General features: G+C 39.9%; 1 protein-coding gene across 1 annotated transcript; it reads left to right on the top strand.

The window, feature by feature from the left end:
• The first annotated feature begins 9,861 nt into the window (after positions 1-9,861).
• Positions 9,862-10,295, top strand: LOC103015257 (AP-2 complex subunit sigma-like). The gene is made up of 2 exons (XM_057549651.1): positions 9,862-10,006; positions 10,108-10,295. The coding sequence occupies exons 1-2, from the start codon at positions 9,862-9,864 to the stop codon at positions 10,293-10,295; spliced, it is 333 nt and encodes a 110-aa protein (XP_057405634.1).
• Positions 10,296-12,657: the final 2,362 nt, after the last annotated feature.

Raw genomic sequence — 12,657 nt, 5'->3', positions numbered from 1 at the left:
TTTTTCCCATAAAAGTTGACATGTAAAAAAAGCCAGAGTCCACATTAGTCAGTCTTAACAAGATGTGGGAACCTAATCATGGATCTATTTGGTAGGCAGAAAAATCTTCTTGAAAGCAAATGCTAAACAAGCATTATGAAAGTGCTTATTTAGCACTATTTACACAAACTTTACTATATTTAACAATTTCTCCTATTAAAATTTTGTTCTCCTTTTAGATATCATCCCAACAGTTATATAACATTCCATTATGAATGTAGTTTGGATAAGAAAGGTCTTTGATATCAGGTACATATGTGTTATGTATAATGCTTGCAATAAGATTGTTCTTAGAATCTTGGAGAAATATGTTTATTTTCCTGAAGTAAAATATGCTAAATTTGAAATCCTCAAATAAACTCATGCTTTTCAAAATTTCTTGCTTCATAAAGAGGACATCTAGGTTTTGCTGGTGACGTTTACCTTCTGCCTGTGGGCTGGTCTTTGTGGAATGGGCAGCTTTAAGGCCTGCTGGCTCAGTAGGTGGCTCTGCTATTAACCTCCCAAAAGAGGTGTGGGGAACACCAGGAGGGGAACCAAGGAAGAGCAAGAAGTCAAAGGCTGCTAAGAGTGTCCATTAAATAGGGTAAAGGAAAGAGAACTAGGGGCATGGATCCTGTAAGTCTCTGTGATTTGGGGAATGAAGCCAGGACCCTGGTTTTCTCAGTTCCATGGACAGTGGCCAGGGTCAGTTTCACGTGAATGTGCACACCTGGCCCTGAGAAGGACCAATCTACAGCTGTAAGGAGCCCAGAGTAAATTCACTGCTATTAGAAAAGCAATCCAAAATTATGCTCTTCAAAGCATGGAGTGATTACATATCTTCCGCAAAAGGAGACTCCAGTGTTCAATTGCAGAATACCCTAATGGTCTGTTTCTAAGGGTTAAATTAGCCAGAATACGTTTGCTTGTAGGCAGTTACCTTGTTAAGAGCTGATTTCTACAGCAGAAGATTTTCTAAGATATTGCAGACCTGGTGACTTCAGCATAGTGATCTAATAATTCCTTTTTAGTGCCTCCAAACTGTATTGGGAATGATGATAACAAACCTATATAGCACCTTAGTGTTTACCAAGTGCTTTCTCCCACCCTTAAATGCAGGAGTAGAGCTCTGGACAGAGAATCAATTGGTAGAGTATAAAGGAACTCTGCACAGCAAGAATTCTGATCCGGCTTTGATGGGGACTGTAAGCTGTGTAACATGCACATTCATTCATTGGTTATCTTTGGTGTTTCTCTTACATGCCAGGTGCTGTTCAAGGCATGGAGACATTGCAATAAATGAAACAGAGTCCCTGCCCTAATGGAGCCTACATTTTTACAGAAGAAAATATGGCAGGGACTTCCCTGGTGGTCCACCAGTTAAGACTGCACGCTCCCAATGCAGGGGGCCCGGGTTCGATCCCTGGTTGGAGAACTTGATCCCACATGTCGCAGCTAAGAGCCCGCATGCCGCGACGAAGATCCTGCATGCTGCAACTAAGACCCAGTACAGCCAAATTATAAAAAGTATATATATGGCAAATACCAGTTAGTGAGAAGTACTCTGAAGAAAAACATAGGAGGATAAAGGGCTAGAAAAGTAAAGCAGGAGAAGAGGGATGCTATCTTGTGTAAAGTAGTCAGAGAAGGCACTTCCAAGGAGATGACATTTGAGCAGAGACCAGCATAAATCAAGGAAGTATGCTATGTGGCTATCTGGAAGAACAACATTCCTGGCAGAGGTAACAGCACGTGCAAAGCATATTCTGAGGCAGAAGTACATTTATCTCATTTTTTACTTTTTATTATGGAAACATTTAAACATATACAAAAGTAGATAGAATTGTATAATGAACCCCCTGTATCCATCACTCTGCTTCCATACTCCCAGCCAATTCACCAGCCTCCCTCCGCATACTGGATTATTTGAAAGCAAATCCAAGACATCAGATAAATATTCAGTATGTATTTACAAAGGTACAAATACTTTTCTTTGACTTGACACTCTATCATTATCACATAAAAATTATCAACAATTCCTTGATATCATCCGATATTCATTAGTGTTCAACTTCCCCATATTGGCTCATATATATTTTTACTAAGTGGTTTGTTAAAATCAATTTTTAAATGCGGTTATCTGGAGGGTCTGAAAAATAGCAAGGAGTATAGTGTGGCTGGAAAGAATAGAACTGAATACCATGTCTCACAGCCAGTTAAAGTAAGTGAAAGAAGGTGAGCAGAGGTTATCAGGAGAAAATGAACAGGCTGGTACTGGCCGGCAGAGATGCACAAGCTTCTGTTTGCATTTGTGGGGAGTATTGTTCTGTTTGCCCAGCCTCCAGAAGGAGCCATCTAGGAGATGAGATTGCCCCACTCCTGAGGTCCTTGAATTTTTTGCTCTCAGACACTCCTCAAAGTGGCCAGGCAGGAGAGAATACCAACATTTCTGCTCAGCACTAAACTGGGAATCTTTATACACCAGCTCTTCATTCTCACAATAACCCGGCAAGATACTAATTCTTATTTATAAAACATGAAACTGAGGCTCAGAGAGGTCAGGTGTCTGGGACGGTGTAGAGAACAGAACTGAGCACTGGCCTATGTGGCCCCAAAGCTGGTCTTCACTTCCTGATACGATGTATTATATATGCATTTGTTTATTGTTTGTTGCCCCCCCCGACCAGAATATAAGCTCCCCGGGGGCAGGGATCTTGTCTGTTTCATTCAGGCCTAGAAAAGTACCTGGCACATAGGAGAAATTAAAAATATTAATTCAATAGGTAAATGTACATGTTATATACTTGAGTCTCACAGGAAATGCTTTTGCAAGGATCATCTCTACAAATTTCAGGGTCTTCATGGCTCAGTATGAGACTTTCCACCTTCTCTCTACCTTCTTCAATTCCTTCTAGATCCACAGCTCTGGGATGGCTTGGAATGCCATCAGCGTTGGGCAAGGTGAAGAAGGCTCAGGACTGATCCCAAATGCCATACTATTTTACACTTACTAGATTGGTAAAAAGCAAGGTCTGAAAATATCAAGTGTTAGTGAGGATATGGATTAACAGGAATTCTTACATGCCACTGGTGGGAGTGTGAATTGATACAATCACTTTGAAAAAGCTTGGTACTAGCTTCTAAACTTGAACTTGCTCATACTCTGAGACTCAGCAATTCCGACCTCCACCCCTGCACTCTTAGACATTATTCGTAGAGAACTTGTAACTGTTCACCAGGTGACACATTTGCAGCAGCATTGTTCATAATGGCAAAAAAGTTAAAATAAAAACCCACTAAGCAACCCAAACATCCAAGGACTCTAGAGTGAATTCATAAGATTTGCTATCATCAAGCAACAACACAGATAAATCTTAGAAACATAGCTTTGGGTTAAAAAAAACAAATGAAGTGGCAGAAGACTAATTCAATATGATATTTTAATAAAGCACAAAACAAGGAAAATGAAACAGTACAAAGTTTAAAGATATATACATATGTGCCACAACTACCTTTTAAGCATTGGAAAAATAAACACAAAAATTGAAGATTGTGGCTACCACTGAAAAAGAGGCAGGGGAAAGAGGTAGGAGAAGAACGTATAAGTAGATGCAAAAAAACCCCAATAATGTTTAGTTCTTAAGTTTGGGTGGTGTGTTCATGGCTGCTTATTAAAATGCCTCAAATCTTAGATATAAAACTACGTGACTTCTTTTATATGTATCGGCTATCAAATAAGTGCGTAAATCAAGCCAGCCAGCCCAGGATGGAGCTGTATGTGAAGGCACTATGTCTGTCATCCACACAGACATCTGCTGGCTGCTGTCAGGAGTATACTTCGGGCATCTGGAAGCTGTTGTTTACTGCATCATTGGTGCCAAGAGGTGAGCTGAATCCCATAAGTGAGAAATGAAACACTCAAACTTGGAACTCCCAAGTACACATCTAGTAATTATGCACCAGAGAGGAGACTTCATTCAGGGAAAGAATAATTTATTTGTATCTAAACATTCCTTTACTGTTTGACAATGTGGTGATCCCACTGAGAGGTACCAGGGATTCAAATGTGTTCTTTTATAAACATTTTTCTTCATGCCCATCGTGTTGTATAAAGCTGCCAAAGATCATGCCTTAGATTCACTTGGGCTCTTCTCCACATACAGGGAGGCACACAAACTCTCAACTACATATGTGGAATTAATGTGTCTGATAACACTTGCCTCATGTGAGAAAAGTCACTGAAATCATCACTCTTTATAGCAGTTTCAGGAGTCCTGGCAGCTCTTGCAATCTATAAATGGAGTAACTTCATTAATTCTAATTAAGTGTCAGAAATGAAAATCAAAAACACACATTAAGACTTTTCCCTTGATAAGGAATGTTAACAACATGTGACCTTAGCTGTGTGACAAAGACAATACTTGTACTGTAGTCTATGGTGTCAGACTCTTGTGGAGAGTATTAAAAGTGCTCTGAAAAGGAAATTTCTTCATTATTTTTAATGATAAGTTTTAGACAAGAAAAATCTATAACTAGGCTTACTTTCTTCATAATGAAGATGAAGATTTATAAATCACCCAGAAGATATGATCAATGTAAATAAGCTGGTCATTTAGATACATTTATTTTTTGGTTTATATTGTCAATGAAAGTGTCTTTATCACATGAACCAGGTAATTGCTAAATCTTTACCTTACTTTCTTCAGACAAGACACAGTGTCAATCATTGATCTAGGCTACAAGGCAATTTTCTTACAAAATTAAAAATAGCTTTTTAGTGGGAAGCAGCAGCATAGCACAGAGAGATCAGCTCAGTGCTTTTTGATGACCTAGAGGGGTGGGATAGGGAGGATGGGAGGGAGGCTCAAGAGGGAGAGGATATGGGGACATATGTATGCATATGGCTGATTCACTTTGGTGTGCAACAGAAACTAACACTGTATTGTGAAGCAATTATACTCCAATAAAGATCTATTTAAAAAATAGTTTTTAATAAACCAATTAAAGAAAGCTGTGTGTGTATGCATAATATATACATATATATATATACACCACATATATAATATACACATACATATATATGAAAAATGTATTTTTAAACTGCCCACTATTCTTAGAATAAGTAGCAACAGGTTTATAAAAATAGCAAACTGATTTTCTAGTAAATTAATTCACATGTAATTTTTAAAAATTATGGTCATCCAAAAATGGCACATTGCATAGAACATGATATACAGGTGTTATTTTGTTGCTTAAGGATCTGGTCACTTTCCTGGGACTATTTCTTACATTGTTATTAGTATTGTCCTTTATTAACTTTTGATTTTTAGGCATCATGATAATACAATATCTGTCCATTCATTCATTCAACAAATATTTATAAAATGCCAGGCACTTTGCTATGATAATGATTAAAGAGGATCCTTTACCTCACAGAACTTTCTACTTAGTGATGGCGAAAGATGTTAATATCACAAAAAAAAAACTTACAAAATGTGGATAAAGAAAAGGTATATGGTGCTTAAAGATTATAATAGGGTAAACATACCTTATTTAGAAAGGATCTCAGAAGGCTTCCCCCAGGACGTGATGTTTGATGTGAGGAAGCCCAGATATATAAAATCAATGATTTGCATCTTATTTTCACTAGAATTCCTTTTAATGCCTGGTGTTTTGATAGAATCACTCTCAAAGATATATGATTAATTTTAATCAAATCCACAAAACTTGATTACTTTGCGACAGGTAGTATGGAAAAGAACTAAAATAATGAAAGTTCTTGCCTTCAGTGAGTTTACTGAGTAGGGAGAAAAGCACACTACAACAATATAAAACAAAACTTGATAAGCAAAATAAGTGATATACAAGCAAAACCACAGAAGAAAAACTTTCTTCTAGCTAGTAGACTCTAAAATATTTTCACTGACTGTTCGGCATATACTTTGGGCCTTGCGTTATAGGTGGGAATTTGAAGATAGACATGGGAGAGAAAGCATTTCAGTTAAATGTACAAATGGGAAAACATGAAACGTATTTTAGAAATTTTGGGTCCAGTTTGAGTTCTGTAAGAAGAAGTAGTGAGAGTTGAGGCCGGAAAGTTAGATTCGAATCAGGCTGTGACAGCTCTTGATTGCTATGCTGAGGTTTGTACAAGACTCAGAAAGTAGCAGAAGATAAATTATTGGACGAATGCAACCAGCCCTGCTCAGCTCTCCCACTTCATAATGTAGCTCTGAGCCTAGGAAATGATAAACTCTGACATCCCCTGTCTCTATCTGTTCCTTCATCTGATTAAAACAGAGACCAGCTACTTGTGTGCATTTGGAGAAACCCAAAGGACCTGCGTCTTTGAGATCAGGAACCTAGTCCTATTTATACTGTTATGTCTAGTACATCACATAAGCTTGACCTGAGATTAGTGCTTAATCACTGTTAGTTCCTGTATTTATCGTCTCAATCATTAGGTAGAAACCAATAAAAGAAAGACAAGAGCCGATATATTCCCTTATATTTTTAAAATTACATTAAAAAAATCTGAACAGACATAAATACAATGTACTGTATTGGGCATTGGATTGAAAAAAAAAACAGGTGAAAAAGGCATTCTTGGGACATTTGGGGAAATTTGGCAGTGGCCAGATACATGAGGATACTGTGGGATTATTATTCATTTTCCTAGGTGCTTGCAACTAACTTTCAAATATTCAGCAAAAAAATACATATATACACACACATACACAGATAAAGCAAATATACCAAAACATTACTAATTGTTGGATCTGGGTGAATGATATGCAAGTGTTCATTTTAGTATTCTTTTAACTTTACTATATGTTTGGAATTGTTCATAATAAAAAGTTGGGAAGGATTTAAATTACAAAGATATATTCCAGCAACACCTGAAATTAATAAAATCTTATATCAACTATATCTCAATTAAAAAAATCACACACGGGCTTCCCTGGTGGCGCAGTGGTTGAGAATCCACCTGCCAATGCAGGGAACATGGGTTCTATCCCTGGCCTGGGAAGATCCCACATGCCGCGGAGCAACTAAGCCCGCGCGCCACAACTACTGAAGCTCACGCGCCTAGAGCCCATGCTCCGCAACAAGAGAAGCCACCGCAGTGAGAAGCCCAAGCAGCACCACGAAGAGTAGCCCCCGCTGGCCGCAACTAGAGAAAGCCAGTGCACAGCAACGAAGACCCAACACAGCCAAAAATAAATAAATAAGTAAATATATTTAAAAAAAAAATCACACACACAAATACACTTCATCAGTCAGCGTTCCTAGTTTCTAGTAAAGAAACCAACTCTGGCTAATTTAGGAAAAAGGTTTTTATTAAAAAGGTAATAGGTAGCTCACAGATTTTGGGACGGCTTGAAAATCATACTACACGTCCTGTGAACTCCTCACTCTGTCCCCATCGACCTCACAGCTTGTTCTGTCACTGATGCTGCAGTGGCTGCCTTGTTTTCCTCTGGAGACAGAATATAGCTGCCATTGAACTGCTGCCTCTCCTGGGCCAGAATGGATTTTGTAAGCATCTGACTGGGGTAGTCCATGCCCTGACCACAAGGGAGTCTGAGAAAGCACGAATCTTGCATTTCAGTTTCTATAGTGGAATGCTTGGCCTGCTTCATTAGGTGGGGGATTCTCCAGAAATAGCAAGGTGGTTCAGATATTGATTGGTGAAGAACAGTAACAAAAGCCAACTGCTTCTGCAACTGATATAGAAGTCAATGTTATTAAAGGTGAAAGTTACACTCCTTCCCAGAGGAAGTCACAATTTAATATGTATGTATGTATCTGTCTATCTATCTATCTACCTATCTCTCCAGCTATCTAAAGTATTGATAACATACACAGACTTTTTTACATAAACAATAATAACATTTACTGACAATTGCCGTGTACCAGATACCACTTTTATATATGTTTATATGAATTAACTAATTTAATGCCCACAGCGACCCCAACGACCCTATGATATAGAGACTAACATTATTATTTTTATTTCCCTTTGAGGAAACTAAAGTTCCAAGGTTAAGTATATTTAAACTATCCAAGTTCCCAGACGTAGTAAGTGGTGGAGCCAGGATTATGAATCCAGATAGTTCCTACGCTCATTAAACACAGCCTCTCTGGTATCATTGTTTTATTACTTTCTTCATTCACTTATCAGTATATGATTGCCCACTTCATTCTGTTAATGGTTGAGTAATAAGGGCAATTGCAATTAATCTAATCATTCCCCTATTGATAGACATTCAGGTTGTCTGATTTTTCCCTAATTAAAACAATATTTCAATAAATGTCCTCTTAGATATTTTCTTTGTGCATATGTATCAGTATTTCCAAGAGTCCTAGAAGTGCAATTGCTGGGTCAAATTGTACAAACATCTTAAAATTTATAGATATTGCCAAATTGCCTTCTAAAAACTTTTGTACCAATTTACATCCCACCTCTCTAACAGAGTATGAGTATCTCTCTCTCTTAACTGTTTTCTACATTTGTGACAATTTAATAGTGAAAAATATTTCATTGTGATTTTAGTTTATATTTCCTTGATCATAGTAAACCTCAGCACCTTTTGTGTGTTCATTGGCTCTTTATATTTTACCCTCTATGAATTGCCCATTTACATCTTTTACCTTGTTTTCTCCATTGGATAATCTTTTTCTTGATTTGAGGGTGTGCTTATATAAAAATCCTTTGTCATATATGTTATCAATTGTTAAACTTTAAACTGAAAACTGAAGAATTTAAAAGCAATGGAAGTGTGTTACGTGTGTGTGTGAGCATGCACACATGCACACTTCTCTATGATTAAAAATCAATCTCAGGGGAATTCCCTGGCGGTCCAGTGGTTAGGATTCTGTGCTTTCACTGCTATGGGCACGGGTTCAATCCCTGGTTGGGGAACTAAGATCCCGCAAGCCGCGAGGTTCGACCAAAAAAAAAAAAATAATAATCTGGGGTGAAATCTGAATGAGGCCTGTAGTCTAGTTAAACAGTATTGTGCTAATGTCAGTTTCCTTGCTTTGATATTGTTAAATTAAATATTACCATTGGGGGAAGCGGAATGTTGAGTTTCCTAGAGCTGCTGTAATAAATCACTACAAACTAAGTGACTTAGAACAACAGACATTTACTCTCTTACCTTTCTGGAGGCTAGAATTCCAAAATCAGGATGTTACCAAGGCCATGCTCTCTCTGAATGCTCTAGAAAGGATTGCTTCCTTGCCTCTTCTGTAGCTTTTAGTGGTTTGCCAGCAATTCCTGGCATTCTTGGGCTTGTAGATACATCACTCCCATGTCTGCCTCCATTGGCACATGGTGTTCTTGTTGTGTCTGTGTCTGTGTACAACTTTCCCTCTTCTTATAAGGACATCAGTCATTGGATTAAGGCCCACCCTAATCCAGGATGCCCTCATTTTAACTTGATGTGAAAGGATGGTTTGAAGCTAGAAGCTGAGAGACTCAATGGAGATGTGTGCATTTATCAAGGTAAGAAGAGACCTGAGCTGGCACACAGGTAGGGAACGGCAAGGAAGGTATTAATGTGAGAAACATTCAGAAAGTAACATGTACAGGATTTAGTGACTGGTTGGATATCACAGAGTAAGTAAGAGAGAAAAGTTGAGAAAAACTCCCAGGTTTCTGGCTAGAGAGCCTGGATGGTTGCAATGCCATTCACTGACGCAATGTGCTGGTGATTCTCCAAGTGCCCCACCAAGCTATTCTCCACCCTTTAGCCATTGCTTTGTGCCCCGGAAAGCTGACCTTTGTGGACTGAATCACCTGGGAACTTTGACCTCTGGTGTCATGGGGTCTCTATGATCTGCTTCATCCTCTTCCAGAACCTGGTGGGCAAGACACATCTAGTCAAGTGGTACGTGCAGTTTGATGACAGTGAGAAACCAAAGTTGATAGAGGAGGTGCACGCCACCAGAGTCACTGTTGGAGATGCCAAAACACCAACTTTGTGGAGTTCTGGAACTTTAACATCATTTACTGAAACTATGCCAGTCTCTACTTCTGGATCTGGGTAGATGTCCATGACAACAACCCGGCTATCTACCACTTTGTGGAGATCTTAAACAAATATTGCGACAATGTTTGCGAATTGTCTGCTTTTACATCCAAGGTTTATTCGGTGACAGACTTGACGTTGGTGACTAGCAAGATCTGTGAGACCAGCCAGATGAAGGTGCTGAAACAGCGGCTGAGGCTGCAGCCCCTGGAGTCCATGCCTGGGGACCACCTCTGACAGCCCCTCCCTCAAGTGCCCAGGAGGAAGGCACCCAGCTGGGTCTGGGTCTCAAGAGAGGAGACCGCACCCTATTGCCTCCGGGCCCCAGATGCCCTTAGAGGCCACCTTTGTGTGTACTGAGTAACTGTGCTATCACTGTGTGATACTGTCAGTGTGTGTGTACAGACCCCCAATAAACTTGTGGTCCCTGCCTGAAAAAACAAACCCAACCTGAAATCAAATCAGGTTGGATTTGGCCACAGCTTCTATTAGGCAGCCCTTCCTCCACAGGCAGGTAACATCTCTCTCCTCTGGCCCCTTGAGGGCATAGCAGGGATAACAGCTTCTCCTGTTGCTAGAGAACCCTTATTGAATAATCTCTTAAGCCCTTCACTAAACTCTCTTCAGTGACTTCTTGAGCGTATTATCTGTTTCCTGCCAGGACCTTGATTGGTATGGAAGGTGAATAAAGGGGAAGGTGGGGTGAAGTGAGGAAAGGATGACAAATTCACTTTAAGAAACACTGAGGGGCTTCCCTGGTGGCGCAGTGGTTGAGAATCTGCCTGCCAATGCAGGGGACACGGGTTCGAGCCTTGGTCTGGGAAGATCCCACATGCCGCGGAGCAACTGGGCCCGTGAGCCACAACTACTGAGCCTGCGCGTCTGGAGCCTGTTCTCCACAACAAGAGAGGCCGCGACAGTGAGAGGCCCGCGCACCGCGATGAAGAGTGGCCCCCACTTGCCACAACTTGAGAAAGCCCACGCACAGAAACGAAGACCCAACACAGCCAAAAATTAAAAAAAAAAAAAAAAAAAGAAAGAAACACTGAGTTTAAGGGAATTCCTTTCCCTGGCGGTCCAGTGTTTAGGACTCTGTGCTTCCACTGCAGGGGGCACAGGGTCAATCCCTGGTCTGGGAACTAAGATCCTGCGTGCCACATGGCATGGCCAAAAAAATTTTTTTAATTAAAAAAATTTTTTTAAATAAATAAAAAAATAAGAACATTGAGTTTAAGGTGTTTGTGTGACATCCGAGTGTCAATGTTTATATGGAACTAATGCCAGGAGGAAAGCCTGGACTGGGGTATAGATCTGGTAGCCATTAATAAAAGTATTAGTATACTTGGCAGTTGAAAATAAGTACTAATAATAGGAAATAATTTAAAGCTCAAGGGACAGAAGGTTAGACTCAGGGAAAGATCAGTATTTAAGGAAGCAACTGCAAAATGAGAAGCCTGCAAATGCAATTGAGAAGGAGCATTCAGAGAAGGAAAAGAAAGATGAGGATGCAATCCTGTCATAGAGGAGAGGTAGGAAAAAGTTTTAAGAAGGAAGGAGTGAACAGTAATATCAAGAATATCAACCTCTTGATTGAAAAGTTCTGAGAATTGAAAATTAGGCTGGGAAATCTTAGGGTTATGGATGAGCTTACCATGGGACTGGTAGGGTTTGAGCATACTCCATGGTGTGAAGAATGAATGGTCAGTGAAGAAGCTGGGCATGCGAGGTTAATGAACACATAGAGTATAAATATTAGCTCAAAACTCAAGTCTGTAAAAAAACGTGTTTGAAACTGTGCACCTCAGATGGGGACTTGAACCCTAACTCAGATTGGGACTCAAATCCATGCAGTCAGGACTCGAACCCAGCCAAAACCCATGGTCTTCCAATTGAGATCACACACCCGGTTTTGGGACTTAGTGAAGCTCAGGTTCTTGATGTCTCATCGCAGAAAGAATTCAGTGAGAGACAAAGTGACGGGTAAGAAGTGGATTTATTTAGAGAGAAACACACTCCACAGACAGAGTGTGGGCCATCTCAGAAGGTGAGAGTGGCACCATGGTATGGAGTTGTCAGTTTTTATAAGGGTGGGTAATTTCATAGGCTAATGAGTGGGAGGAGTATTCCAGCTATTTTGGGAAGGGGCAGGGATTTCCAGGAACTGGATCACTTTTTTGATCATAAGAATCACTCTTTGAACGTTATGGTCAGACTTGGAACGGTCATGGTGCCTGTGAGTGTGTCATTTAGCTTGCTGATGTGTTACAATGGGCGTATACTGAGGCTCAAGGTCTAGTGGAAGCTGACTTGTCCGCTATCTTGGACCCATTTGGTTCTAATCAGTTTATGTCATGTCCTCTGGCTATGTCATTCTTTCAAAGGTTGTGCCCTGACTCCTTCCCTCTGTTTTCATATTGATACATTCCACCAATTCAATTTCTGTTTTGAATCCCCCAATTTCAGTTTTGTCAGGATTTTGGAAGATTACTCAGTACAAAGATAGGGGAGGGGATATTTGGAGACTCAGGAATGTTAGACAGGCTGGGTGGTTTTGTACACCTAGATATACCCTTTCACCTTTCTCCAGCCCAGAGAAACC

Source organism: Balaenoptera acutorostrata, chromosome 7, assembly GCF_949987535.1.
Source record: "Balaenoptera acutorostrata chromosome 7, mBalAcu1.1, whole genome shotgun sequence".
Taxonomy (NCBI): domain Eukaryota; kingdom Metazoa; phylum Chordata; class Mammalia; order Artiodactyla; family Balaenopteridae; genus Balaenoptera; species Balaenoptera acutorostrata.
The sequence above is the reverse complement of the archived record's forward strand: the minus strand, read 5'-3'. Positions and strand labels throughout refer to the sequence as shown.

Excerpts from the sequence above, each read along its gene's own strand:
- LOC103015257 (XM_057549651.1), top strand. The coding sequence starts at position 9,862 with ATGATCTGCTTCATCCTCTTCCAGAACCTGGTGGGCAAGACACATCTA. Across the intron at positions 10,007-10,107 it reads TGGAGATGCCAAAACACCAA|ACTTTGTGGAGATCTTAAAC; the intron begins CTTTGTGGAGTT and ends CGGCTATCTACC.